At 43.0% G+C, this 27,324-nt stretch overlaps 4 protein-coding genes and 2 non-coding genes across 13 annotated transcripts; 3 read left to right on the forward strand and 3 right to left on the reverse strand.

Annotated features, from left to right (window-relative positions):
* Nucleotides 1-58: 58 nt before the first annotated feature.
* On the reverse strand, nt 59-4,625 carry LOC117848627 (uncharacterized). The gene is made up of 10 exons (XM_034730100.2): nt 4,336-4,625; nt 3,625-3,710; nt 3,474-3,551; nt 2,766-2,878; nt 2,616-2,678; nt 2,191-2,292; nt 1,544-2,093; nt 1,182-1,387; nt 575-738; nt 59-450 (listed from the first exon to the last, which is right to left on the reverse strand). The coding sequence occupies exons 1-10, from the start codon at nt 4,503-4,505 to the stop codon at nt 300-302; spliced, it is 1,683 nt and encodes a 560-aa protein (XP_034585991.1). The 5' UTR covers nt 4,506-4,625; the 3' UTR covers nt 59-299.
* A 94-nt stretch (nt 4,626-4,719) lies between these two features.
* LOC117848630 (pseudo histidine-containing phosphotransfer protein 5) lies at nt 4,720-10,693 on the forward strand. Of its 6 annotated transcripts, none has more exons than XM_034730107.2 (9): nt 4,720-4,929; nt 5,039-5,243; nt 6,380-6,502; nt 8,693-8,823; nt 8,920-8,988; nt 9,860-9,931; nt 10,317-10,389; nt 10,480-10,558; nt 10,633-10,693. In XM_034730107.2, exons 3-8 carry the CDS (start codon nt 6,398-6,400, stop codon nt 10,531-10,533), a joined length of 504 nt encoding a protein of 167 aa, XP_034585998.1. In that variant the 5' UTR covers nt 4,720-4,929; nt 5,039-5,243; nt 6,380-6,397; the 3' UTR covers nt 10,534-10,558; nt 10,633-10,693. The 6 variants fall into 6 exon arrangements, with proteins under 6 accessions (XP_034585998.1, XP_072148800.1, XP_034585997.1 ...); XM_034730110.2 differs by adding an exon at nt 6,704-6,850 and having other exon boundaries at nt 4,723-4,929; nt 10,480-10,693; XM_034730111.2 differs by adding an exon at nt 6,732-6,850 and having other exon boundaries at nt 4,723-4,929; nt 10,480-10,693.
* Nucleotides 10,694-10,793: 100 nt separating this feature from the next.
* LOC117848626 (kinesin-like protein KIN-14K) lies at nt 10,794-20,770 on the forward strand. 2 transcript variants are annotated; one of them, XM_034730098.2, is made up of 22 exons: nt 10,797-10,935; nt 11,087-13,606; nt 13,991-14,145; nt 14,244-14,357; nt 14,975-15,212; nt 15,446-15,543; nt 15,635-15,718; nt 15,801-15,878; nt 15,959-16,051; nt 16,144-16,173; nt 16,477-16,818; nt 16,897-16,978; nt 17,068-17,163; nt 17,250-17,429; nt 17,538-17,644; nt 17,738-17,913; nt 18,030-18,194; nt 18,270-18,523; nt 18,640-18,803; nt 19,622-19,980; nt 20,122-20,216; nt 20,317-20,770. In XM_034730098.2, exons 2-22 carry the CDS (start codon nt 13,567-13,569, stop codon nt 20,382-20,384), a joined length of 3,018 nt encoding a protein of 1,005 aa, XP_034585989.1. In that variant the 5' UTR covers nt 10,797-10,935; nt 11,087-13,566; the 3' UTR covers nt 20,385-20,770. The 2 variants fall into 2 exon arrangements, with proteins under 2 accessions (XP_072148797.1, XP_034585989.1); XM_072292696.1 differs by lacking the exon at nt 11,087-13,606 and having other exon boundaries at nt 10,794-10,935.
* Nucleotides 20,771-20,909: 139 nt separating this feature from the next.
* TRNAF-GAA (transfer RNA phenylalanine (anticodon GAA)) lies at nt 20,910-20,982 on the reverse strand. Its single transcript has one exon. It is a non-coding gene; the product is annotated as a tRNA-Phe (tRNA).
* Nucleotides 20,983-21,339: 357 nt separating this feature from the next.
* On the reverse strand, nt 21,340-23,878 carry LOC117848628 (E3 ubiquitin-protein ligase APD2). Of its 2 annotated transcripts, none has more exons than XM_072292698.1 (10): nt 23,692-23,878; nt 23,468-23,574; nt 23,214-23,351; nt 23,014-23,121; nt 22,703-22,772; nt 22,528-22,628; nt 22,280-22,417; nt 22,078-22,150; nt 21,694-21,982; nt 21,340-21,609 (listed from the first exon to the last, which is right to left on the reverse strand). In XM_072292698.1, exons 1-10 carry the CDS (start codon nt 23,786-23,788, stop codon nt 21,534-21,536), a joined length of 1,197 nt encoding a protein of 398 aa, XP_072148799.1. In that variant the 5' UTR covers nt 23,789-23,878; the 3' UTR covers nt 21,340-21,533. The 2 variants fall into 2 exon arrangements, with proteins under 2 accessions (XP_072148799.1, XP_072148798.1); XM_072292697.1 differs by having other exon boundaries at nt 22,280-22,423; nt 23,692-23,874.
* On the forward strand, nt 21,413-21,485 carry TRNAK-CUU (transfer RNA lysine (anticodon CUU)). Its single transcript has one exon. It is a non-coding gene; the product is annotated as a tRNA-Lys (tRNA).
* Nucleotides 23,879-27,324: the final 3,446 nt, after the last annotated feature.

Consider the following 27,324-nt stretch of genomic DNA (forward strand, 5'->3'; position numbering starts at 1 on the left):
CAAAATAAAAGAAAAGAAATCCATTGTCCATGCAACTTCAAAGCATCAATTGAAAATCTAAGGAAAAAAGACAGTTTATTCATGAAAAAGGAATATTTTACGACAACACAGGATTATTTTACGACAACAAACACACATGAGAAAGTGATAAGTTTACAAGGAACTTCACCGTCCCCAGGATACAAGAAATACAAAGGAGCTAGAGGTGAAAGGAAGAGATGGACTCTGGGACCACCAGGTCATAAATAGTTTAGTAATTCACTGCTACAATGGTCTATATGTGCATGGAAGCTTGAGCATCACTCGCTCTGATCTACTTGGGCGTCATCTGCAATTTGTGAGCTGCGGATCCCCCAGAAGGACCTCGGACGCAGATTCTTCTTGGTGGCTCTGAATAGCCAGCCTATGTGGGACTCGCAGGCTGCGCATGATGCAATTGTCCACGAGTACCTGCGCAGCAAAAGTCATACTTACAAAGTTGAAAGAGGCAGCTGCCGATTTAATTTTTAGAGTCGAAGGTTTTATTACAGAAAGTAGGGAACTAAAAAAGAACAACGAAGGATTAAGTTCATACCCTGGAAACCAGCTGTGAACCGTTGAAGGATTGCCAATGAGAGCAAGCCCAGTTGCATTGCTGACTGTAATTGTCTCATGGACACAACCATGAGGGTTGACATAGGCACCAAGAGGCCCATCAGTAGACATCACCACCATGTTACTACGTTTTGCTATATGGGACTGCAGAAGTAACAAACACATCAGCACGACTGCAGAAGTAACAAACACATCAGCACACTGGAGTTATAAAAGCAATCTCGAAGTTCTTAGGTTCAGTTATGCATTTTTAGTCTGATATAGTTATGCATGTCACTACGTTTTTAGTCTGATGGCCAACATTTGCAATATGAAGTATTATTGTTTCTAAATCACATCATGAAGCATGCAACAGCTAACCAATGAGACTTCTAGCCTCTGCTTGCAACCATAAAACCAGACCTTATAACAAATAGAGAAGGGGAAACGAAGGAGCCAAAAAGGCTAGGCTAACAGGGTCATACTAAATAAGCAGTATTGGTGTGATACCATTTAATAAACCTTTTGTTATGGATAGAATCCAATCCAAAGGTTCATTAATTAGGATACTTGTTCAAATAGCACTACCAGAAACAGTAGATTATTACCTGGCAAATTCTGCATTTAATAAGGTTAAAGGCCTTGAGAAGCTGAATTTCTTTCTGTAGACGATATGAAATTCCGTCGATCTCCAGAAGTTTTTGTCTCACAGATTCTGAAACTGGAAGTTTGCTTCCGATGTGAAATGACAAGATGTCTGGCTTTCTTACATGATCGTCCATGCTTGGTTTTGCAATTATCTGTCTCCATAACTCTACAACAAAGGTGATGGTGTAAGCAAAACAATTGATCAAACATTCCAACCATGCCGAAGGCTTTTTGCACTTAGCTTAGAGTCACAGGAAAAGAGTTACAGCTATCAAAGAACGTACAAACGAAATAGCTTAATGAGATAGAAAAATTTCTCTACCTGCAGCCCTACGAGCAAGTGTATATGAGTCATACATTTCATACACCCACCGATGCCAAAATGATAATGGGGCCTGAGAAGCCTGCATTGAGTAAGCATGGTACTGTCGCAGCCGCTTAGTATCTCTTGTTCTTGCTGTTGGCAATGATCGGAGAGGTGTCAAGCAAAGATCATCCTCGTTGCTCGTGTTGGTCTTCTTGTCCGACCGACTTGATGCACCACTTTCCCTCATAGAACGTCGCTTCTGCCTCCACCGCTGGTGCATCAAATCTCCCTCTTCATCTGAGGATGATTTCATTGAATCACTCAACTGTGAGCCTAGATGGCTCAGCCTTATATCAACTGCTGAATGGTTGCTTGCATTAGGTGATGGAGTATCGCACTCTAGTTCTGAATCTATATGATCTTGTTTGATCGGAGACATATCCAAACTGATGACTGACGAAGAAGTGTGCAGATTGAACCTATTACATGCAGCTAGCTGAGCAAACGCATCTCTTGGAGTTCTCAAAGGAATATCTTCTTCAATGATTTGGACTTCACCCCAAACCTATTGAGAAGAGTAAAATGAAATGAAACAATGTCCTTTCCTGTTCCTATTACAAAAGAATGAGAACATGTCACTCTCAACTACATGGTGGACTTACCACCCGATCAACGTCAATCCAGTGCCTCCTCAGACGAAATCGTTGTTGGCCACGGGCAACAACATTTAATGAACCATCATCCAACCTTCCAAGTTGACGTATCTATAAGGTGACCAAAAAATTATCAGCTCAGCTAGCCAGGGTATTCAGAAGAAGTTGTTGCAACTTATGACGTCAACAAAATAACCAAAAGGAAATGAAGCCCATGAGATACTATGTATGAGATAGTCTTGAAGCTAAATGCATGCGAGATGCCGAGATCAAATAATGTTTAACCAGTGGACACATGATTGACACATCGCAACACATGCAAATGTGATTCATGGTTCTCTAAAAGTTATCCAATCACATGGAAAATAGGTGGACAATTGCTAACTGGTCTGCAAAATGCAACAGAAAGCATGATAGAAACAAGTGTGCAAGACCTCTGCTGTTGTTCCAACTAAAGCAGCATAATGTCGATGATTTGAGTGTCGACGCATGAGAACCTGGACAATAGAGATATTAATCATTAAACAAAATCCACAAGTAAAAGTAGCAAGCTAGGAGCTAGATCTAACATGATTGGTACGTACCACACCAATTGTGCATGGAGCATCAGCCAGTCTCAAAGCTTTGTCAATAGTTACTACTAATCTAGACTGAATTACTCTGAGAGGCAGGGTAGCTCCAGGAAATAGAACAACGCCTGCGAAAAGAAAATGCATAGGACCATTATTTTTATGCATTTAAGAGATAATATTTTTACATTATGGCTGCAATCTGTTAGTGCATAGTCCCGCACGAATCAAGCAAAAAAAATGGTGGTGTGTCTCATCTCCAATGCACAGGCTTTGCAGCTAAGATGAAGTTTTTCACAGTGTTTATATCCAGTATCCATACCAGGACCCCACAGGACAGGAACATAATTGCTCAATATTCTTGAATCTTGATTATCAAGAGAGACCCCCACATCCTTCCAGACGTCCCTATTGGGCACCAGGACACAAGCATATCGATTTTTGCATGCCTTCCGTTTGCTTTATGAATAAATTTGAGGCACGAATATTACAAAACAATACAAATTTCCCCATACTCGCTAACAATACCAACAGCTATATAGTGCAAAAAATGTACCCAGCTTTGATGAAAGTAATTCAAACAGACAAATGCAAACGAAGGAAAAATGTGATAAAGGACAGTATGGTGGAAACTGGAGCGAGCGTTATTTGTGTCCCTTCAAGATTGACAAGAAGATCAAAAGAAAGAGTGTAGGAGAGCAAATACAGACAACCAGACATTACCTTGAAGATAGAACATTGGTAAGTTGATGACTGTGCCACCATCTAAGAGAGAAACTCTACCCCGAGTATCATCAACCTCTGAGTGATACAAAAAGAGAACTTCACAATTTGCAATCAGCGTGATAAAAATAAGACTAGGAAGGACATTTACCACCAAGGTAGGTGTGTAGTGAGGCTAGCGATGTATTGAATGTGAAAGGTCCAGAGGTGCTAGCCACTCCATCTCCATCATTAGCTCTGATAAATAGAAATGACAAATATTGGGAAAATACCATGAAAAAGTTTGCAGGCGGTCTTTGAAGGCATCAATCTCCATAAATAGTAACGAATGAACAAGCACAGAATAAGGCTGAGAATGTTCTAAGCTGCACTGCAATCTTCAGCAATCACTACATTTGATCAGTACAATTGGAACAAAACACAAAGTGCCGAATGCCAAAGAGATCAAGAGTTCAGGACACTCGAAATGAAATTTTGGTCAAGGATGCAAATTTAACATTGCCCTGGCTTTTCAGAGTTGTTTTACTTTTCCTTTATGCTGAAACCCACAACTCCCCAACCTAGACAAATAAATTAGTTCTTCAAGACTGAAATTGGGGCGTTTAAGATCTTCATAAGCTCAATGATCACCGATAACAGCCTCCAAATCATAATTCCGAAATGTTTCGGCACGCTGATGCCACTGATTAGGGCCTTCAGGCTTCAGCAAATCAACTCTACAAGAAATGCGCAACGAGCTTCCGTACGACAAACACACTACAGCGCAGTGGGAACCCCTATGTTGGAGAAGGAATATGAATAAAAATACACGCCCACGGAGTCGAAGGAAGGCTTGTGTTTGGCCTTGTGGCCTGCGGGTCACCTGAGGAAGGCATCGACGTCGTCGTCCTCCTCGTTGCCAGCACCTTGCTCTTCTTCCTCCTCCTCCTCGTCTTCGTCGACCACCTCGACGTTGAGCTCCTCCATGTCGAGCTGCAGGATCTCCTCCATCTGCCGCCGCTCCCGCTCCGGGATCCCGTCCCAGTCCGCCATCACGCCGCCGGTGCCGGGGACGGAGACACCACGCCGCAAACGCAAGCGAGATTTGGAGGATCCTTCGCTTCGTCTCCTCACCCTTCTGTTGGGCTGTACTGCGGCCCATTTTCCTATAGACACACACACACACACACACTGCCAGCCGGAGCTCTTTTTACTTCCTCTCACATCGGGCCCACCCAAGTGGCCAAGTGTACACGGCCCAACCATCTCCTCTCAAAAGAAAAAAAAAAGAACGGCCCACCTTGTCCGCCGCGGCGTCCACTCGCCGCCGTCGAGCCGGCGCCCCAGCGCCTCAAGAGTCAAGGACGGTAACCACTCCTCCGCGCGCTTCACCTTGCCAGCTCCGGTCTCCACTCTCCTGGAAGGGGTGGGCGCTGGGCACACTCAGCAGTCACCAGTGCTCCTGATCTGGATTTGTGTTAGTTCATCTTCAACCACGTGTGATTTTTTTGCCGAGCATTTGTATGGTGTTTTTCGAGCTTCCGGTGCTAGATTGCGTCCAAGCTGATCCGTATTGAACTGAGCAGGTGACGGCCGGACTGCTCGGCGAATCGGGGACCAATCGGTTGTGGAGGTTATTGGAGGGCCCTGTCCAAGAATCATGTGTCGCCTGTGTAGGCAACTAGGCATCGGTGCAGCTTGGCCCCCAATTTGGATGTCACTAGGGAGGATGTGTTGCTGTGTGCCTTTAGCCCTTCACATCAACCAAGGAATCATGATATCTAAAAAGAGGTAGTGTATCACTCGACACACACTGCCAATACATTATGTGAAGGATTGCACAACTTGGGTATTCGTTTGTGTTTTTTTTCCCAATTAATAGACCACTGAGCTAGCTTTGCAATCCATTACAAGCAAGTCGTGTGCATCACTGAAGAAGTTCTGAACTGTGTGCTATGTGCCTCCTTTTGGTGATGCTTGGCCTCAATGGTTCGAGTTCCTACTGGAGCAATACAATTGCACAAGCCTTCAAATGCTTAACAAGAGTACTGGAGTAGCTTTTTCCATTGATACAATACTCCCTTGCTGTTGAACACACGCCAATTACTGGTGTCCTTTGCAGATTCAATTTGGCATTTAGGATTGAAGTTATAGTATCAAAAAGCAATTGAACATGTATACAAAAGGGAAACAAAGATCTTCCAAAGGCAAAGCATAGTAGAGTTTTTTGCCTGTTTGGAGGGTAATGCCTAGCATCAACTATACAAAGCTCATGTTGCAGTAAGTGGTGGTTGTTTAAGTTACAGGAAATTGCATTTGTGGTTGCTAGCCTGCTATAGTGCTATGAAGGGTATGCTGAATACTTATTATTTTCAGCTGGCACAAGCCATTGGTATGGATAGACTTGGTACACAAACGCAAGAGGATATGCCTGCCATGTATATGGTCATATGGTGCTTCTTTAGGCCGCGATCAGAGAATCTCACCATAGGACGGTGGCCCACCATATGATATGCTGCCCATTTGATGTATCAAGTAACATCTGAGATGAATTGTGTTACACTTAACTGCTTCGAGAAATGCCCAAATTTTCAGCAAAACTATTCTCTTAGAATTTCCAGAAAACTGAAATGAACAAAAGAAAAACTGAACACTATTTCAAAGCATGTATAGTGATTATTATTTTAAGCAGCGGTAGATAGCAAGCAATTACCAGATGGTTTCAATCATTTCTTGCACAATATAATGACTGCGGGACTCGACACGCATTATGATTAATCTTATATCTCATATCAGATCACAACATAAGTGATGTGTCATGTGCTATACATCAACCCAGTATATCGCATCTATTTCTAGGTATAAAAATGATCCCTTTGTTAAACTTTTATTATAATGAGTTTGATACTGTTGTTATCTTTGTTTAGAAACACAGCAGGTGGACTATGCATCTGTCACGTCTTCAGGGTACTATACAAAAAGATAACTACTATTATCTGATCATGCAATTGCTACTGAGATATCTCATCGCCTGTGTGTTGTATGTTGAGGTTGGTACACTCTTCTAAGAATGTTGTCATGAGAATGTTCTATCGGTAAAGGGAAAGCGATACCACAGTAACAATGTGTAGTGAGACTATAGGATCTTTTATGAACACATGCATCATTCAGGGACGGTGGCAACTGCTTAACTTGCATGCAGACGATTTTTGTCCATTCGTTTCAACTTTATTGATATGTTCCATCAATAGGCTTTCTGGTTGTTTCACTCCACGTCAGATTCTCTTATCAAGATGTGATGCTGATTGAAGGCGTGAAGGGCACTTGCCGGACCAATCATTGAGTGAATCTATTTTACCCCCTTCTGCCACGTGGTCCAGTGATTTCAGAGAGTTATGGTTTGTAACTGCTGAAAGGAACTATTGAAATCATTTTCTTTGTCGAACTTTTTCTGTCTGTGCAAAAAGTTGGCATCTCGTAGTACTATTCTAATTCTCCACCATTGTCTTTGATTTTACCGCTACATTATGCTTGAACTTTGAGGGGCAAAAACTCAAGTCTCCTTGTGTCTGTCAGACAACACATTCATCCCTGCAACGTGTCACCCTGCAAATGCTAGCATATGTCATAATTTGAATTTAACATAGTAAACACTTTAAATGTAAAAAGACAGCATCATATGAAACATGGTAATGGATGAATCTTTTTTTGTGATAATTATTTGCTTTTTTCACATTTGTAGCAGACACTTGACTAGATGCATGACTTTTTGTGAAAGTTGCCCCACTAATCACTGAAAGAAAATGCTTTTTTTGCAGTTTTGTTTTTGCTTCACATCCCACAATGGCCATTTAATTCTGCTTTCCTGATTTGAATTTGAAGGATCCATTTCTTGAAGGGAAACTGTGTTATAGGTTCAGCTTTATCCATTTTTCCTCCTTGCAACGTGAGACTTAACTAACTTGGAACTTTCCAATTTAGATACTTCATTGGGTTATCCCACACTCAACTAATTACTTTTGAATGGAGTTAGTCTTCTCAAATCGAGGAATAGAAACCTCTATCGGTAGCTACCCTGGCCCTCCTCTATTCCTTTGCATTTTCTTCCATGAAAAACAGCTCATAGACAGCAGAGTTTGGCATGGGCTCAAAGCTAGAGTTGATGACAAATAAAGTAATATACCTGAGCTGTTAATGTATTATAAGTACATATACTGACCAAGCACCGGGTTAGAGCATTGAACTTTGGGAGTCATTGTAACTCCTGCCCGGACCCGGATTCGGAGCACGGCACCTTCTTAGAACAAAGCCTGGGGAAGTCGGGGACCGCGGCTGAGTGTTTTTTTTTGTAAGTACCTATACCGTCAATAACAAAATGATAGCAATTTATCATCACAAGTAATCATAAACATTGGTCAGGAGAATTTTCTATGGGCATTGTGCCAAGTAAAATAAATTGTCGATCTTCTTGGACTGGCGGTAGTAATGGATCTACATAGTTCAAATAAGAGCTGTTATGGTTTCTGCAGGCTAAATGCGCACAACATGCACCTCAAATGAGCATCAGAAATGTAGCTGTTTAAGTCATTGTCCAAAATGTGGATAGGTATTGCACACCTTGGCGATGAAATCCCTAGTGTACGTGGCATGCTAATATTTGCTATTCATACTTAGAAATATCTTCACTTTCACCTATGCAGCTATGCTGGGTGATAGTAACAACCTCCTCGGCTATATAAATGAACCCCATGTCCAACATTTTACAAGCAAAGTGATCGACCAGTTGCACATGCATTTTGTGCCTACTCTACCTTGAAGGCATTCATTTGCCTCTGTTCCCATCATTCAACACTTGTAAATGGAGTGTTATAATTTGCAGCGCCAGGCAGCATGCTTGAAAAAGAACCTCTTTGATCAGGCATGTGTTCTATTCTTCTCAAGCATTGTGGTTGAGAAAATAATGTGTTTCCTGTTTGTTTAAGAAGTACTGCAGTAATCCTACCAATATATCCCGTGCACAATAGGACCAATTCACTTTTGAGGCTATGCAACTCAACTTCTCAATTCTTTGTCTATAATTATTTGTGCTATTTTCAGTTCAGCATTGGGCAAGCAGTAGAAAACGGTGTTTTCTGCAAGATCATTTTGCAGTCATTTCATATTAGTTGACAGAAAGAAAGCTAATCAGAACCTAAAACACAATGTTGAATTAAGTCTGTTTTTTGATATTGTAATGACAGGGGTACTTGGATGAGCAATTTTGTCAGATTGAAGACTTGCAGGATGAAGCAAGTCCTAATTTTGCAGAAGAAGTTGTTTCCTTATTCTTCAAGGACTCAGCCAGACTAATGACAAATATTGAGCAAGCTATGTAAGTATCGGCGATGTGATAAACTAGGATGGCTCTTCCTCTTTACATGCTCACTGGTATCAACTTTTGTTTCTAATAGCTAACAATACTGTGCAGGGAGAAGAACCCCAGAGATTTCAATAGATGGGATTCACACATGCAGCAATTGAAAGGAAGCTGTTCTAGGTTGCTCCACCCATATAGTTGTTTCTGTCTTTGTTTCACTGCATACATGATGTGTGCCTAACTGCCTATGTGACAGAACTATTGATGATGGACTTTAGACGTTGTTTGAATTTCTTGCCCTTTTAGGCAAGCTCATGATAAATATTAGTGACCTATTTGGTGAGGGAGAGAGATCCTGTTTTTTCCAACAACTGACCCAACTTAGTTTAGGAAAACATTTCCAAGTGGAGGAGAGCCACATGCAGCCCAGGTCGTTTTCATGGGTTGGAAATGATAATGTATAGGCTATGTACTGTTTTCATATGTTGCCAGTGACCTTACTGTTATTTTCAAATGCTAACAAGTGGACAACAAATTTATCATCGGACCCATTTATTTTGTCAGAAAACTGACAACAAAGACAAAACTGGGAAACCTTCCATCAAAGGCAAAGGGAGAAAATTAACTGGATTCTAGACTGACTGACTTTTTTACCCTTCATAAAGCTAGGCAAAGAACTTGAACAACTCTTCATCCTCATCTGTTGGACACAGTGGCTAACAGCTACTCTCTTCAGCTACTTTATATACGATTTCTTGGACGCTTAAACATTTTTGGTTGATTTGAAATGCATCTATAAATGCCTTGCTAAATGGTAGATAACAAGGCTCAGAAAATGTGTAAGCATATTTTGTTTTGATGAGATCTGCTAAGGCATAGGCAAATATTAGTTGGACACAGATACCAACGCTGCATACAAGCGATGCATGTCATGATATCACTGTTACTGTTTATTTCATATGATACATATACATTTATTTTGACATGTGCTTATATTGTAGCAACTTTGCGTCTTTATGATCCATGCCTAACATAACACTACTGGCCACAGCATTGGTGCTTCTAGGATGAAGAATGAGTGCACATCATTCAGGAATAGCTGTGGAGACGAGAATGCTGAAGGGTATCTCTACCTTATCACTCCCTCCCTCTCTGAAAATTTCACTATGTTTTTTTTTTTGAACTTGGAACTTTGGATAGTGAGTCTTAAGATGACTACTCAAGCCAAATGCCTCACACTCCCCTAAAAAAAAGGCATGATAAAAGTACGTTAGTTCCCACCGATATTCAAGTTTGAGTACCCAACCAGTGGGCACTTTGCAGAAAGCAATAAGATGAGTAGTGCCACCTTGATGGAGTTAGCCTGGCATTGCCCATGGCATGTGGAACCGTACTACTACACATGCTTTGCTCTTACCCTTTCATCTGAGACAGCCATTAACTTTTCTCTGTGATCGAGACTTGCTAATCAGTCATTACTGATACACCCGGCTTTTGTTTTCTTGCAGCTGCATGAGGTCTTTCCAAAAGTTGAAGAGGGAGCATGGTGTCCTCAGGCAGAAGCTGGAATCCTACTTCCAGGTAACCTTGGTCGACCGAGCAGCACACCCAGCTTTCATCTCTCGAGAGCCACTCATCGCCTTGCTCATCTCGCCTTTGTACTGTGCACAGCTGCTCCGACAAGCCGGCCCTGCTGAGACTGCAATCAGGCGTGGGGGGCGATGACTAGCTTGGCCCTCAAAGTCTCCAGGTAGTCCCTTAAGCTGGTATTGCTGACTAGCTTGGCCCTTACGGTGATGTAGCCTGACAGACTTGGTGTGCCAGGTCTGCCTCTATCTCTGTATATGATTTATATGGTCAAATAAACTCGATGGAGTTTGCATCATGGGACCTCTGCTCGGCGCCCTGGCTTTGTCCACGCTGCCATTCGGATTGGGATGGCTCGATGCTGCTGCGATGTGCAGTTGCTCAAAACTGTCGGTAACCATCGAGGCCGACCCGATGTTGCGATGGGTGCAGTCTGGCCCTGATGGACATCACTGAACTAACAAGGATAGGGCACGACACGGCAATCCGTGTCGGTAACTCTGATGGAAATGCGATCGAGATCGGCATGACTGAGCCATGGTAACCAGAGCATAATATTCTCATCTCCAACTCCAACCCTACCTTACATTTCTATTAAGTTGTATGCACCAACAAGTTCAACCCAAAAGCTTAAGCTGATAAGAAAAGGTGGACAATTCACTTATACTCCAACACTCCCCCTCACGTGTAGGCTTTCTCAGATCGCATGTGGAAATTGGAGTGGGCTGCAATTATTTTATTGAATTGCACCCGTCAGGATTCGAACTCGAGATCTCTGACCCTATACCATATTAAGTTGCATGCACCAATCAATTTAACTTAAAAACTTAAGTTAATAGAAAAATGTGAGCGATTCATTTGTACTCCAACAATTTCGAACCTGACCGCGAAGCTCCAACCACTGTGGAAAGTGGCAGTGCTGCGTGGATCGCTTCAAAACTTGAGCGCAGGTCCACCTCACAGCGTTATTTCAAAAAAGAAAAGATTCACTTCACCGCGCGTCAAGCGATTTGGCTCGGCACGGCCGGCTTCTCTCAAAAGAAAGAAAAAAGCTCACAAGAAGCCACGGCCCACGAGTAGGCGAGGCGGGAGCACGATTGGAATTGTTTGACGCCGTCGACTCTGCCGAATGTGCCGGCCACCAACTAGGCCCCGCATCCCCGTTACCGAGAAAAAACCTCAGTTTACCCTTTGGGTACACCGTATTAGGCCGATGACTCGATGGTATTAACCCAAGTGCCATTGCGGCTGCTGCGGTGGGAGAGCAGGGAAGGGGTATTTCCGTGATTATTGGTGGAGCCGGGGTCTTTTGAACTTCGGGCTCCCCGAAGCTTCAAAAGAGTCTGGCGCGCACGTTGTGTGGATGTTGGAGGCTTGGAGCCGTGGCGTACGTCGTCACCGGAGCAATCTGACGTCGTCAGTTCTGGAGCCGTCACTGCGGGCTTCGTCGTCAGTTCTGTGATGCTCCTGCTCCGTTCGTATTTTTGATGCAAGGAAATGTGAGCGTGCGACTCTGAAGACTGACACAGAGACTCTCTCTCTCTCTCTCTCTCTACCCCGTTATAATCCAAAAAGCTTTTCAAAAAGTTTGAGCTACTGATCAGGAGAGCCAACCATGCTAACTTGCTCCACAAATCAATGAACAGTAGCTGATTTTCTGATTTACAGTTCATACGATGGAGATTGTCATTGAGCACGGTGGTCATAATCCCCTTTGAACCACACTAAACTCCACCCTGATCCAAACACGACAAAATTTAACCGCGAGACTTATTAGCATGAGTAAAGGACAAGCTAAGGAATGCGAGCTAGCCGCTAAGTTGAATTTCATGCGGTAGAATTTGTTTTATCATTTCGATTCTTCAGTTCAGCAAAATATTCATTATTTTAGTTAATTATTTTTTATAATGATACGTGATGTACCCGTTAAGTCTATATTAAATTCATAAATCTTCTAACCCCCTCTCTTGGAGAAAATCAGCAAGGTAGAGCATTCACATCCACTCTATCAAAATATACCCTTAGTTATCTTACCTCTGCTCTTTGCATTTCCTTTATCTACTTGAACTATCTAATCTATTATCTCCGACTTTGCTCCAACATTATACCACCATATTTGTTGTCACCATCCACTACCACTCTAACTCAGTTTCATTATAGTATCCTTATGATGCCTTCATCTTGCCAACGAGTCGTCCTTGACTCTCGTGGCTGGCGGTGTCACAACCATCTCATCCTTTTATGATCATCGCCACCACCAAAAATTAATTATTATTCTATGTTTTCTCGATTTCTCTTAGTCTCATCGGGTTCTATGAAACCCTATCCTGAAACCTAAACCCTAAAATATCACCGGATAAAAATTAATTTCATATGCTAGAGCTCTAAAATACTTATGTATGATGTAGTGAATTTGTATAATTTTAGCATATAGCACATCAATGTTGCTCGGTTTTATACCCAACCTTACTACTTGAGAACACATCAAAATCTATCGATACGTGTTCTCACGACTTGCAATGACTCATCCTATAAATTTTTTTAAATATGTGGACATTCATCGCCAATGAAAGGAGAATGACAACAGAATACCACATCATCATTGTAGTAATCATCTCAAAAGCATTCACATCATGGTAACAATGATTTCACTCGATGGCATGCCGATTTGGAACTCAAACCTGTTTGTTGAAGAATACCACTCATGGATTTATTTTGGTGGGCGCAGATTAGGCTCAGGTTCTATTCTATTTCTCTTGCAAACCCAAGAAAACTAAATTAAATCCGTGAACAATAGAGTATCAGGAAAACTCTTCGAGGAGTATCACTCTCGTCAGCCTCGCAAACTAACGGTAACGGCGAGGGGTGCGCGAGTTCAGGAAGAGCGAGAGGCAATCCCGCAATTCAACACGCGACGCAGAAAAAACAATTCGAAAACCCCCGACCTTCGCGAGAAAAACAACAAACCATTCCGAAACGAAACAGAGAGCTCACGCACGCACGGAGGCCAAGGCGCAGCCCGGCACCCGTGGCGGAGGAGGAGGCGGAGGCAAAACCCCCCCGCGCCGCATTGCCTGATTCGGCCGGAGCCGAGCTCGAATCCGCGCAATCTCGTCGGCGGCGGGCTCGATCTGGGCCGGGGCCTCCGCGCGCCGGCGCGGGCGGCGAGGAATGGGGAGCGTGGACGGCGAGGTCGACGGGATCCACGCAGGTGAGCCGGCTGCTGATCTGGATGTGCTTGGGTTGTTGAATTCTGGGCTTGGAGCTCAATGTTTGGGTTAGGGAGAGTCTTCTCGTGATTTTGGGGGCGATTGTGTTAGTAATTGGTCAGCTATGGGAAGCCGGCTGGATTTTAAAGCTCTTGTTTACTGCATGTTGAGCTGAATTTTAGCTCGGTGGCCTCGTTCCTTGGATCTCGATGTTTGAATTTTTTTTCACTAATATATTTACTGAAGTGGCACTAGTGTGTGCGTTCGTCGCGGTTACGCTGCTGTTTGCTCTGAGATTTTAGTTTCGAGCTGTTGAACTTGGAGTTTTTGTTTCCTCCCTCATTTGCAACGTAATTATATCACACGCTGCTGTAAAATCCTTGTAGCTAATCGGCGTGCCGAGTTGGTAAGATGGCTCAATGCCTTGCTCCCAGAATTGAGTTTGCCATCGGATGCATCCGATGAAGAGCTGAGAGAGCTGCTCGGTGATGGTGAGGTCCTGTGTCGTATTGCGAACACACTCATCCCCGGTGTTCTTGAGGTGAGCCTTTGTTCCCGGATAATATGTTTTGCTTTCATTCTCATCGCCCTGCAGAGATGCTGATGTTTTTGCTTTGAGTGCGGGATTCTTTCTTTAAGGGGTCATGGGGAGGTTATGCATCACTGGATCAGAGGTCAGGCAATGTGAAGAAGTTCCTCTCAGTGGTTGCTGATATGGGGTTGCCAGGTTTCAGTGTGAAAGAACTTGATGAGGTAAGGGTTCCATTGTCACCAAAAAAAAAAGTTGGTATTCATGCCAGAACTCTGAATTTCCATAATTGTTGAAGCCCACTTCCTATTACATGGATGCTGTTTTTGGTACATTATTTCATAGTAGGGTACTTAGCATTATCGGACATTTTTTTTTATAGTTTGGACATAAGCCACTTCGCGGGTTATCTACTCATCTGTGATCACAAACAAATAAAAGACTACAATGTATTTCTAGAGGCTATTTCTTTGTATTATTCGTGGTGATAGATACCCTCTTGATATTATCGCAATTTGTAGCTATGATTGAACTAGAGTTATAACTTGTAGATCTGGTCCCACAATAAAAGATATTGTGTTAGTTTTTGTATTTTGTTGATTGCTTCCAAGAAGCAAGCCTACAGATATGGCTTTAGCTTTAGATGTCACAACATAGTTGTACTACCCTGTAACATGTTATTGTATTCCAATATTTTTTTTTAAGTTGCTGAGGCTCATGAACAACGGGAACTTGGACTAAAATTCCACAGTTCTTGTATCTGTATATTTAAGATGTAATGTACTATTTTTCATGCCCCTGGTTGCTACATTCTGTTAACTCATAGACTTGATGATTACAGGGATCAATGTCTTCAGTAGTGGAATGTCTCTTGGTTTTGAGGGACAGTGTCGACCCTAGATTAGGTGATGATAGTCCACAAGATGTTGCCAAAACTCCTTCGAGGAAACAATGGGGAGTTTCGGAAATGGACAAGCCTCAGGTTCCTGGTGCAGCACTAGGGAAAAGATCCCCTGGAGAGGACAGGAGAAATGGTGTTCCAGAACCCAAGGCCCATCAGAAAACTTCTGTCTTTTCTGGTATTCAGTTATTGTTACTTCACACACAGTTTTCTAGAATTATATAGAAAATAAATATTCAGATCCGGATAGATAGTTATATTGTTTATACAAACTTGCAAACCTCAACTATCATTTCCAAGCTTCACATCCACAATATTACGTTTTGCACTCTGTATCGAGTGTCATCCATTATGATGGGCTGCTGTTTCTATATGCGTTTAATCTACTGTGGATTGTTGTATATCCCGCAGGACAAAAGTTTCGTGAAGTTTTCCAATTAAAACGCGGATCCTATTCTGATCTTCCTGCTTCCAAGATTTCAGAGATGATGCACTCTAGTAGCTTAGATGTAAGTTCTTCAAGGATACTGCCCAAAGTCGTTGAATTATGCTACCCTGATATTTGGTATCCCTGTCTTAACAGTTGTAATCTTCTCACAGAATGCACCGACACAGTCACTCATTAGTGTTGTTAATGGAATTTTGGATGAAAGCATAGAAAGGAAAAAGGGAGAAATACCACATGTATGTGTGTTTTCTTAACTACATCTCCCTTTTCATTGATGATTATTTACAACAATGCATTACTTTAACCTCCTCATCTCAGCGTGTAGTTTACTTACTGAGGAAGGTCGTTCAAGAGATTGAGCGCCGTCTCTGTATTCAAGCAGAGCATATAAGAAGTGTAAGAAAATCTGCCTACAACATGCGTTTTCCATTTGGTTACACAATTTTTAATCCTGAATTAGATATCCTTTTCCGCAGCAAAATATTATCATCAAGACAAGAGAAGAGAAATACTGTTCAAAAATTAAAGCACTTGAAATGTTGGTAAAGGGAACAAATGAAGAAAATCAGGTAATGGTCATTTCCCTGATTAGAAGGCAACATTATGACTGTTTGAAAGCTTTTTCATCTTTTAATATTGAATATGTGTTTTTTCTCATCAGATGGCAACAAACAGACTTCAGATACTCAAGGTTTGATCCTCATCCAATAGATTATAACTTCCTATAGTTTTGAAATCTTTCTCTTTGTTCGTCATGTCAATAAACATCACTGCTTTACCACTTATACTGTTACTCTGTTAGTATAATTTATGGTTGCAGACGTAATAATATAAAGATGTTATATCTTTGAACCGTTAAATACAAAATACCTAGTGTCATAGAAAGCATGACTCAGTAAACATCACTGTTTTACCACTTATATTTGTAGAGGAAATTGTGGTAGCACATATGAATATGATTTGACATAGTAGTATATCTTTTCTCATCTTTCAGGATGAAAAGTCAAAAATTGAAGAGAGAAGAAAACTCAGTGAGCAAGATGTTCACCGATTAGTGAAAGAGAAAGAACATTCTGAAAATATTATACAAAGCCTGAAGAAAGATATGGAAGCCATGAATAGGATGCATGAGGAACAGCTTGAGAAAATCGAAAGAAAGGCAAAGCAAATGGAGGAACAGTTAACCACCAAAGTTAAAGAAGTTGAGTATCTTTTACTACAATCAAATAAGAAAATTGAAGAAGTTGAGGCTGCTTCCAAGCTAAAATCACAGTTGTGGGATAAGAAAGAGAACATTTTTCAGAGTTACATGGATAATCAACAATTATATGTCAAGGTTTGCTTTTCTTTAGTTGTTACTAATCCATTTTTGTCCCTTTTATTTTCTTTACATGCTATCATCTTAAAATTGTAGGACATAAGGATATCATCACGAACAATTAAAAATGATATGTATGCGCTTCAAATGAAGTGGAGAGATGAGATGTCCAACTTAGGTATGTATCTATTGTTTTCTGCTGTACAAAAGTTTATTGCAAACTTGATGTCTAATATCTTTGTTCTTTTGCTGCTAAAATCTGTGTAGGATCTGGGTTAAAATGTTTGGTTGATGCTGCCGAAAATTATCACAAAGTTCTGGCAGAGAACCAAAAGTTGTTTAATGAAGTGCAAGAACTAAAAGGTATTTTGGTTTTCAAACGTTCTTTGTTACCTTAAACCCTAGGTACAGATGTGATAATAATGGCTCAATCTTATCATTTCTTTCAGGTAATATAAGAGTATATTGTCGTGTTAGGCCATTTCTTCCTGGTCAAGATAAAAAATCTACCACAATTGACTATATGGGGGAAAATGGTGAGATGCTTATTTCAAATCCACTTAAGCAAGGAAAGGATGGGCATAGAATGTTCAAGTTTAACAAAGTGTTTAGTCCATCTGCTACCCAAGGTATATTTTTTTCCTCAAATTTGGAATTAGTTGATTATTTCCTGCGCGTTAGGGGAAAATTGTCACATCGATAGTCTTGTAGGCTGATTATTGTCTATAATTTCACAGCTGAGGTTTTCTCTGACATACAACCACTGATTCGATCAGTTCTTGATGGATTCAACGTTTGTATTTTTGCATATGGCCAGACTGGTTCTGGCAAAACTTACACTATGGTACTATTGCCTCAATCATAATCAAATATTGCCTATTACTACAAGGGTGATGTTACTGATGTAATCTCTGTTTTTCTTGTTGTTATTCTTTAGAGTGGGCCTAGCACATCAAAGCAAGACTGGGGTGTCAATTATCGTGCTTTAAATGATTTGTTTGATATTTCACTAAGTAGGATAAATGCCTTCTCGTATGAGGTGGGAGTACAGATGGTTGAGATATACAATGAACAAGTTCGCGATCTTCTATCAAATGATATTGCACAGAGAAGATATCCTTTTTGAATTCTATGACATTTTTCTGCATTACAATTGTCAATCATAGACATGTATGAACTTTTGATGGCATTCTTGCACCAGAATAGTGTTTTTCTTGACATAAAGAAACACTTGGGATTTGGAGCACTTCTCAACCGAATGGGCTTGTTGTCCCAGATGCAAGCTTGCACCCAGTTAAGTCGACATCGGATGTATTAGACTTGATGGAAATTGGGCAAGCAAATAGAGCAGTTGGTTCAACAGCTCTAAATGAACGTAGTAGTCGGTCACACAGGTTAGTCGAACGAATAACTAAAGATTTCTCGACCTGCACTTAAGGATTACAGCCTATTTGAAAATTTCTTTGCAGTATTCTAACTGTACATGTTCGAGGGCTGGATTTGAAGAATGGGTCCACCTCTAGAGGCTGCCTACATCTAATTGATCTTGCCGGGAGTGAGAGGGTGGAGAAGTCTGAAGTAACTGGGGATAGATTAAAAGAAGCTCAATACATTAACAAGTCACTCTCTGCTTTAGGTGATGTGATTTTTGCTTTGGCACAGAAAAGTACCCATGTGCCATATAGAAACAGCAAGCTAACACAAGTTCTTCAAAGTTCTCTAGGTAACCAATATTTACTTTTCTTAGGGCAGTATTTACTTACTTGTAATAAATCATAGATGTTGAAATAGGTTTATGTGAATCTTGTAAGTGTTTCTGAACATCTTTTATTCTTGCAGGTGGACAAGCAAAGACGCTAATGTTTGTTCAAATAAATCCTGATGTTGAGTCATATTCAGAAACTATAAGCACTTTAAAGTTTGCTGAAAGGGTGTCTGGAGTAGAATTAGGTGCTGCGAGAAGCAACAAGGAGGGAAAGGATATAAAAGAGCTATTGGAACAGGTTATTATACTTCAACTTCTGTTTGACTTGTCACTCGCTGGAGTTTGTTTGCTTTCTGAGCAATTTTAGCTTTGGAAAATCAGTATGCAGAAAAGAAAGGCAAGCTTTTATCTGAATGTTTTTTTTTTTGACTGCATCTGAATGTTATGTTAGTTTGCTTGACGCAGTTTCGCAGCTAAGCTATTTTAGTTTTAGAAAAATAGCATGCTGAAGAAAAGGCAAGCCTTTATATGAATGCTGTGTTAGTACTTACTACCAGAGTTCCACTTCCAAAGCATGTTTTGCATGCTATGATCTGTTCTTTCCCAACTTTCGAATCAATTTCAAAGCTCAAGTGGATGTCGTGATTGCATTAGCTAGTTAAAGATATGACATGCATGAGCTGGTTTTGATTAATCTTCGCATGATCATGCCGATGTTAGTACTGCGCTACTGGTCTTTTTGTGAAACCGTAGTAGGTTCTTTGCAAGCTCTTGCTAGCTGAATTTTCTTTAGTTCTTTTTCTAGTTTTTGTTCCATACTGCTTATGTATAACAATATACCACAAACAGACAAACCAGTCACAGTTCAGAACATTCACAGTGCTACAGACATACTTTTGGGTCAATCATAAAGTGGAACTTAAAAGGGAAAATATCAGGACCGAACCTTCTTAGTGCCGATTACAACCTCCAAATTGGTAGAGCTGTTGCATGAAAGTTGTGTTTTTGTATGCTTGTAATGATGTGACATTTTGTATTACATTCTGCTTGTGATACCTCCATCTTTTTCTAAGATTATCCCAGTTTGAAAGTAAGCATTTTTCATATTTTATCCAGGTTGCGTCTTTGAAAGACACAATTTCACGCAAAGATATGGAAATTGAGCAGCTCCAACTCAACAAAGACAAAGTAAAATCCCCAAATTTATCGTTTGATAGAAATGGGGTTGGTTTGATGAAGAACACAGTAAACCAACCTAGCCAACTATTATCTGGCGAACGGATGCTCAAGTTTAGTGACAGAGTTCTATCAGATCCTCAGAGTTATGCTGAGGCGAATGGAGATTCAACCAACATTGCACCTATGGGCTTAGATGAAGCAGAATATGAGGACAATGCATCTGATGATGGTTTACCAGCAGGTGAAACCGAGAATTCCAATCCAGAGAAAGCTGCTGAGATGACAGCGGAACGGCTGTAAGTCATCTTGACTTACTTGATCATTTCTAGCAAAATAGCTTGTTATTTCTATCTTTTAAAAAAAATATATATTGATCATATCATAACAATAATATCAAATAATGATAGCTTATCTGATATGTTAAAAAAAATTTGCAGGCACAGAGCCCCATCAAGGATAACCAGATTCACTCTCACGAAAAATGGGCAGTCGTCTAGATCAAAGCTAAAGGATGCTGTTTTGAAAACTCCGAGTATGTATTCTACTAACTTTCTAAGCCAATCAGGCGTACAACTTCTTTACCATGATATGCTAATGTTACTGTTCTAATAAGACCTGTATTAATTGTATAGGTAATACAAAAGCTCCATCGAGCCAATTGACAGGAGCTTCAGCCAGGGGCTCTAAAAGATGGCAGTAGTGAAGCATGAATGCACGATCGTGTTGCTCGTTTGATATCCATTGTAATTCATGTGAATCCCTGGGGTAGCTGTAGGGCCCATATATGATTGTAACTGTAGAGATGGGGAGAAGTGAGGCATTCCGCTGGCAGAAGATTTGAGGCTATGTTTGACCTTTTGCTTATGCGGATCAAACACCAAGCAATGCTCTATTGCGTGTGAAACATTCTGACTTGTGACCATTTGGAGAGGTGGGTGCTTTGCGTGTGAAACATTCTGACTTGTGGACCATTTTGGAGTGGTGGGTGCGCCTCTGGAGTTGTATATCGATGCACTAGTGTATCACCAATTTGTAGGCTGGAAATGTCCAACTCTGAGCCTGAAAGCATTGAGCTTTTCCCATGTATATTCTGCTTACCAAGCACATCACATTTAGCCGTTCAGGAGTGAGAGCTGCGACTTTCTTCTAGTATGTTCAGCTAAGGAATTTGGCAGTCCCATTAGATTGCAAACTTGTCCTGCCCAAAAAATGAGAAATCAGCAAGTGCGGTGAGCGTGGATCGAACACGCGACCTTCAGATCTTCAGTCTGACGCTCTCCCAACTGAGCTATCCCCGCTTGATGCAACTTTTCCAAACATATGCTATATAACAGAATTGTAAATAACATTGGTTTCTTTTCAGTTTCCACCTTTTTTACGTTGGCCGTAATCTGGAAAACCCATATATTTCTACATTTAATGAAAAGCCTCTTTATTTGCAGCTAAAATTACAGTTTGTTGTATACCAGGCGTGCTTGTTATTTGGTTGCTTTGACATGTTTTTGTCACATCATGCGGTCTTACATACAAATGCTATTGGTAGCATCCCACATGCAAATTTAGCCTAGGCAAGGTAGGTGGCTTATTATCACCATACACCACATATTTATTATTTAACGTGCAACATAATGCAGTTTAGTGACTGAAAGGAAATGTTCATCGTATGTCTTAATCAAAGTTATTACCATTTAATTTTAAGTAACTTCTACAAATTTTAATAACATCCAAGCCCGTCTAGCTCAGTCGGTAGAGCGCAAGGCTCTTAACCTTGTGGTCGTGGGTTCGAGCCCCACGGTGGGCGCTGTTAGTTTTTTTACTTTTGATTTTTACTGCACAGCAGTTCGGTCGGTCAGACAGCGTAGATCCTCTTCACTTTCTTCATCTTCCTCCGGCAGATCGGGCAGCCGCCATCTCCCTCCAGGATCCTGCAACGACATTGCTTTCGCCCCGTTTAATCACTCCTCTTTGATCACAGCATCTGCGCGCTTCGAAAGTCCGAGAAGCTTTACCTGGCACCGCACGCGTAGCAGGTGGCGGAGTGGCCGCACGGGAGGAAGAAGCAGTCCTTGGGGGCGTCGCAGCAGAGCACGCAGCCGCCCTCGCCCCTCTCCTCCGCGCCGTCGCTGCCGTCGTGAGAGACGGAGTCGTAGGACGAGCCCAGGCTCGCGCCGTCGTCCTCGTTGCTCCCCGACAGCAGCGTCCTCCTCCTCCGGTCCGCGCCGCGGCGGCCTCCGGTGCAGGGGCCGAACAGCATGTCCAGTATCTCGTGCAGGAGCAGCAGCACGATGGCCAAGATAGCTGCGAAGGCGCGGGACATGGATTCAGCTGGCCGAATCGTGGGCCGTGTGAACATTGGTTTTGCAAAATGTTGCAGGTGTCTGGGCCAGTACTACCTGATCCGACGATGTACACTATCCAGCGAGGTTCGTATGACAGTTCTACATGCTGTGCGTCAGAATTCAGTCCCTGGAGAAAAGGTTGTGCGTCAGAGATGAGTGCGTGCAACTCAAGTGGGGCATGGAATTCGGGTCCATAGTGGAATGGATAAGCATGAAAGAACCTGAAGATTACAAGAATGTGCGGTTTACTTATTACCTCTTTCAGGCCGGACGACAGGACGGCGACATTTTGTCCTAGAAATGGTAATCTGTAGGTGCAGAGATCGTGGCCCGGCGAGCACCTGTAATCTGCTCCAGTGGTGTTGTAGAACATGGTCCTGATTGTGATGTTCAGCTGCACCTGCCGATAAGGCGATTAGAGACCTTCAGAGGAAAAGCCAATGCTGTTGCACATCATGTACGAACTCCAGCAGGCTTCCACCTAATGATGACTAGTTCACTCACCGTTGCGTCCTGATGGTCGTTTAAGTTGTGGACGGCAATGTAGTACTCGGAAGTGAGGTCAATTTTCTGTTCGATTGTTCCATTTTCTGTGGTTATGCAATCTAAAATCATTGATACGGAATGTTAGTACGTCACTGAAGCAGTTGTTGGTCGTTATGACTTTGACAGTGCTTACCCTGCACCGAGTCCCAAGACAGTGTGTTGCTCTGCGCTGATGGGATTTCGGTCCACTGCATAAACCTTTCCTTACCTAGATATTGAAAGGAAAAGATAATGGCACCAAACGCAGTAATATATTGGATTAGCTGGATTTACCCTACGGACTATTGTTGGCTATCTTACGTAGGAGTACTAATTTATCAGCAAGTGATGGCGTGATGCATGCTATCACATCTTTGCAGTTGCGATAGATGAACTTCAAATGGACCTAAATGTCAATCTATTACATATATCCCTCGTTTTGTTATACCTGAAGCCTGAAGGTACCTTACCTTGTGCAATGGTGATGCATAGTGGATAAGGCGCGTCAGTCTCAGACTTGACGCTGTAAGCAGCTTCAATTTGGGCTCCCTTGTTGAGGAAATATGCCCATTCCTGCACGATACAAGGAAAAGCTGACAGTCTGATAGACACACTGCCTGACACTGACAGTAACCGGCGCGATAAGCACGTACTAGTGGCATTACCTTGTGAGAGTTGGCAGGCACGACGACGCGGCGAGCCTCCGACCACTCGGCGGGCACGTCCAGCGGCGGAGCTCCGGCCAGCCCGTAGAGCACCAGCCCACCATCGTTCCCTTGTGACTCTGCCTTCAAACAACTGACCTGCAAAATGCAAACGCGCTGAACACTTGATGCCTTCAGAATTCTTCAGAAAATGCAGAAATTCAGTGTTCAGCTGCCTCTTGGAGCATGAGCCGTAGACAGTATACTCTGCTCACCTTGAAGCCCTGCACGAAGACCGAGCTGGCCTGCACGAGCCGCGAGCACCCCGGTCCGACGGCCAGCTCCACGGGGCCGTAGTACCAAAGCGCCAACGCCATGGACGCTGCACAACATGAGCTCATCAAGAAATATGCTACAGTTACAACACTGTGACCCCTGACACATGATCAAACAGATACGATGGTCGTGAGGGCGAGGGTGACTCGACAGAGCAAGAGACCGAGGAGGCAGGACGCGAGGAGCGAGACGAAGCGGAAAGTCGCCGCCTCCATCGAGCCGTTCACGGCGGGCGCGTGACGCGTGAAGGACGGGCGCATGGGGAGCGTACCTGGCGCATTCGTTCGATGGGGGCATTGGGGCGGATACTAGGTAGGCAGCCGTAGCCACTGGTCTCGCGGCGCGTGCGCAAGCTACCGGTCTGATTCTGACTGACAGGAGTAAGCGAGTGCGGCCTCTGTTTCTGTCTGGAACTGTGGATGACTATACCGTCACCATCTCAGGAACACGGAAAAGATGTAAGCGTAGGGGGATGCTGTTTGTCGAAGAAGACTGGTTACTGTAAAGTAATCTGCGTTGCACAGCACCACCATCTTGAAGAACTCACCATCAGTGTTTCTAGACCAACCACGAAAGAAAAAAGACATTGTACCAGCACGACATGCCATCCAATCCAAGACTACATGAATAGCATTTGAAGCGCGCATATTTCAAAAAAAAAAACATTTGAAGCGCGCCATTAAAGATACGGGACAAGAACTTTGCTGAAAACCGATCGACCGAGGCAACGTATTTGTGCTGGTTCCCGAGAGATGAAGAAGAGAACCTACCGCAATACGGCGCTGTCTTACCAGCGCGCGTTGAATCCCGATAGCCCCCGCCTTCTCCGAACTTTTCATTTTTTTTTAAAAAAGAAAAACCTACAATTTTTCATTTTTGAAATATTATAACTTATACACATAACTTTGACGTATAGTTTTGTACTAACAACTTTTTACGAGAAATTTTTTTAGCACAACTTGAATAACATGCAGAACTTATGCGTACAACTTTTATATACAACTTTTAAAAGAATAACATCGATTTTCATTTTTGGTATTATACACATGATTTGTACGTATAACTTTTCCCTAACAACTTATGTGATAAAATTTGTAACACAATCTCATGACATACACAACTTATACACATAACGTTATTCGTAACTTTTACAAAAGTGTTATTAAGCAACTTATGCATATAATTTATACGCATAACAATATTTGCTTACTACAAATTGCATTGAAAAAATAATTGAAAAGGAAAAAAAGAAAAAGAGAAAAAAACAGCACGTGCCCGGTGGGTCCCACTCCTCCCGTCACGCGCCACAGGGCGCGCTGGCGCGCGCGGGCCCATTCAACATTGCGCTGCAACACGAGGATTTAAAACATGCATGAGTACTCTACAAACGATCTACCACCGTCGAAGTGCAGATATCCTAAGTTATACTGTACTAGCAACAACTTCCACCAAATGCCACCATCAAGTCATAACACCAAAAGCTGAAAAATACCTAAACCATAGCCTTTGAAAAATCTTTTCTCATCAAAAACTTTGATTAGCAGTTACCTATGAAGATTAAAATCTTTATGTGATACTTGAAAAAGAGTAATCCTTACAAAAAACAATCTAGCTAAGTGAAATTAGAATGGTAGTAAGAATGTAGCTTTTGTTGCGCGGAAGAGACTACCCATCATCTTTTTTTAGTATTCATACGCTAGATTACTAAGATTACTATGGCGCGTGGTACATATTATTTATGGAATTGCACCACCATTAAACTCCATCAATGGTTACAATAGGTGGGGCAAAAACCAAACCCATACTTATTGACAGGGGCGGCGGCTTTGGGCAATTTGGCTCACAAGGAATGATGTTATTTTTAATAAATGCCAACTAAAATTTTTATGCAGGTTCTTTTCAGGGAACGCATTGGCTTCGGCAGTGGGCGCTGTTGCAACACAATGATGAGATAAAGGAGATCATGACAATCACCGGAGACATTAGCTTTTCATTTTTTTTCTTCTCATGGATGGACGTTTAGTTTACGAATTGGTTTTTGATATTCTGGATGCTGTATTTAAACCTCATGTGGTGATGCTACAGTGTTGATCGTGTAATAATATGTGGAGTGATTTTCTTTTGTTAAAGGGATGAAGTCTGAACTCTTTACATTATTAAAAAAATAGCCTTTGAATTCGGAAACAGTATCCAAATCCAAAAGGACGCACTCTTGCACCGCCGCACGATAATAAAAGGCCCGTTCCACATGACGTGAGAAACACCACAGGAGGCAAGGGCCCTCGACCTCACCTGCGCCACTTTAGTGTTTTTCTTTAGTGATCGGGCAAACTTGTGAGCGAGAAGAAAGAAATATCACTGGACCGCGCTGCACTCTACGCTTTGCCGTCTCTCGAATCGATCGACGTCATCGACATCACTCACCTCATCAGATGGTTTGGTCCAATCAATGGTTGAGAACTTGAGATCACGTTTCGGATCCCCCCAATCATCACACCAACTCCATACCGTCCGTACGGCGCCTAACCCAAGCCGGAGCACGCTTCTCACGGTTCGCTTTTCGCCTCCCAACTGAAACCGCGCTACGGCGCCTGTGGCCGAGCCCCGCGCCCGTGACCGCGACGCGCGCGACAGCCACGGGGCCGCCGCCCGCCGGCCCTTCCGGTCGCGCTCCCGCCCCCGACCCGGCCGCCGCTCGCTTGATCGCTCCGCGCGCGCTGGCTAGCCTCTCCATCCCCCGTCGTGCCGATCCCTTTCCGCTCATCAATTCCCGTCCAGCTCCTGCAAGCAAACGGTGAACCCGACGCGCGCGCCGGCCGCCCCTGCCCGGCTGCCCCCGAGTCCGCATCATCGCGCGGTGAGAAAGCAATCGCGCGGGAGGAATTCGTGGAGCTAGCACCCCGCGCGCTGTGAAATAAATTCGGTCGCGCGCCGGCCGTCAAATCTCGCCGCGCGACGCAGTGTGGCATCCTACTCCCACACGCCTGCTGCTGCGGTTCCGTCGCCGCCAAGCTCCGATCCGTGTCCGGCGGCCGCCTCTCCTCTTTCTCTTTCTCTTTCTCTTTCTCTTTCTCTTCCTCTTCCTCTTCCTCCGGCCGGTGATATTTCTCCGCGCAAGCCTATCACGGTACCTGCCGGGAGTGACTGACGACGACCTCTGGCCGCGGCATACTACGAAAACTACAACTCTTACTCCGTCGGGTGTAATGCCTGAACTTTCGTGACAACCAGCGACGACAGTGATCCGCGACAGATCGCTCTCAGTGGGATGATGGTCAGTGATTTGCTCAAACTAATTGCGAGAGGCGAGGAAGCTGAGGGCTCTACTCTTCCCGCTGTGGTCCCTGGCTTGGAAAGGTCTCTGTTGCCGTTTGCTCTGTGCAGGTGAGACTGTAGGGTCCGGCAGAACCATCAGAGTTAAAAGCGATCGTCTGCTTGGTGATAAGCTCGGAATGAATTCTGAAAGGTCCCTAGAAGAGGACGAGGACTCGCGAGCAACTTCGAAGTCAGCGACCGCTACTGCACATGCTGAGATTGTGAACTCGGGGCATGGAGACTCGCATCTGCTTTCTGGGGAAACTTCGTCAGTAGATACACAGCATAGAACAGAGACTGCAGAGTATAGGCCTAGCAGAAAGACCTGCTAGGGGTTTTTAGTTTTACCGAGCTGTCAGTTCATGTTCATCATCTGCGGTCCGAAAATGAGATGGTTGGCTCAACCTCTGCACTTTTTTGAGAAAAACCAGCAGCCTCCTCGAGCTGTGAGACTTAAGGCATATGGTTCAAAGCAGCTATC

This window comes from Setaria viridis, chromosome 3 (genome assembly GCF_005286985.2).
Source record: "Setaria viridis chromosome 3, Setaria_viridis_v4.0, whole genome shotgun sequence".
Taxonomy (NCBI): Eukaryota; Viridiplantae; Streptophyta; class Magnoliopsida; order Poales; family Poaceae; genus Setaria; species Setaria viridis.

What these genes read in the sequence shown, in the direction of transcription:
- LOC117848627 (XM_034730100.2), bottom strand. Translation starts at nt 4,505, where the DNA reads ATGGCGGACTGGGACGGGATCCCGGAGCGGGAGCGGCGGCAGATGGAG. An exon ending in ACTACACACCTACCTTGGTG is followed by an intron (nt 3,552 to 3,624) that starts GTAAATGTCCTT and finishes TGTATCACTCAG; the next exon opens with AGGTTGATGATACTCGGGGT. An exon ending in ACTTGCTCGTAGGGCTGCAG is followed by an intron (nt 1,388 to 1,543) that starts GTAGAGAAATTT and finishes CCTTTGTTGTAG; the next exon opens with AGTTATGGAGACAGATAATT.
- LOC117848630 (XM_034730107.2), top strand. Translation starts at nt 6,398, where the DNA reads ATGCATCTGTCACGTCTTCAGGGTACTATACAAAAAGATAACTACTAT. An exon ending in TTGAAAGGAAGCTGTTCTAG is followed by an intron (nt 8,989 to 9,859) that starts GTTGCTCCACCC and finishes TACTGGCCACAG; the next exon opens with CATTGGTGCTTCTAGGATGA. An exon ending in AGCTGGAATCCTACTTCCAG is followed by an intron (nt 10,390 to 10,479) that starts GTAACCTTGGTC and finishes TACTGTGCACAG; the next exon opens with CTGCTCCGACAAGCCGGCCC.
- LOC117848626 (XM_034730098.2), top strand. Translation starts at nt 13,567, where the DNA reads ATGGGGAGCGTGGACGGCGAGGTCGACGGGATCCACGCAG. An exon ending in AAGCAGAGCATATAAGAAGT is followed by an intron (nt 15,879 to 15,958) that starts GTAAGAAAATCT and finishes CCTTTTCCGCAG; the next exon opens with CAAAATATTATCATCAAGAC. An exon ending in TAAAAGAGCTATTGGAACAG is followed by an intron (nt 18,804 to 19,621) that starts GTTATTATACTT and finishes TATTTTATCCAG; the next exon opens with GTTGCGTCTTTGAAAGACAC.
- LOC117848628 (XM_072292697.1), bottom strand. Translation starts at nt 23,788, where the DNA reads ATGCGCCCGTCCTTCACGCGTCACGCGCCCGCCGTGAACGGCTCGATG. An exon ending in TGCCTGCCAACTCTCACAAG is followed by an intron (nt 23,122 to 23,213) that starts GTAATGCCACTA and finishes TGTATCGTGCAG; the next exon opens with GAATGGGCATATTTCCTCAA. An exon ending in TGTCGTCCGGCCTGAAAGAG is followed by an intron (nt 22,151 to 22,279) that starts GTAATAAGTAAA and finishes CCTTTTCTCCAG; the next exon opens with GGACTGAATTCTGACGCACA.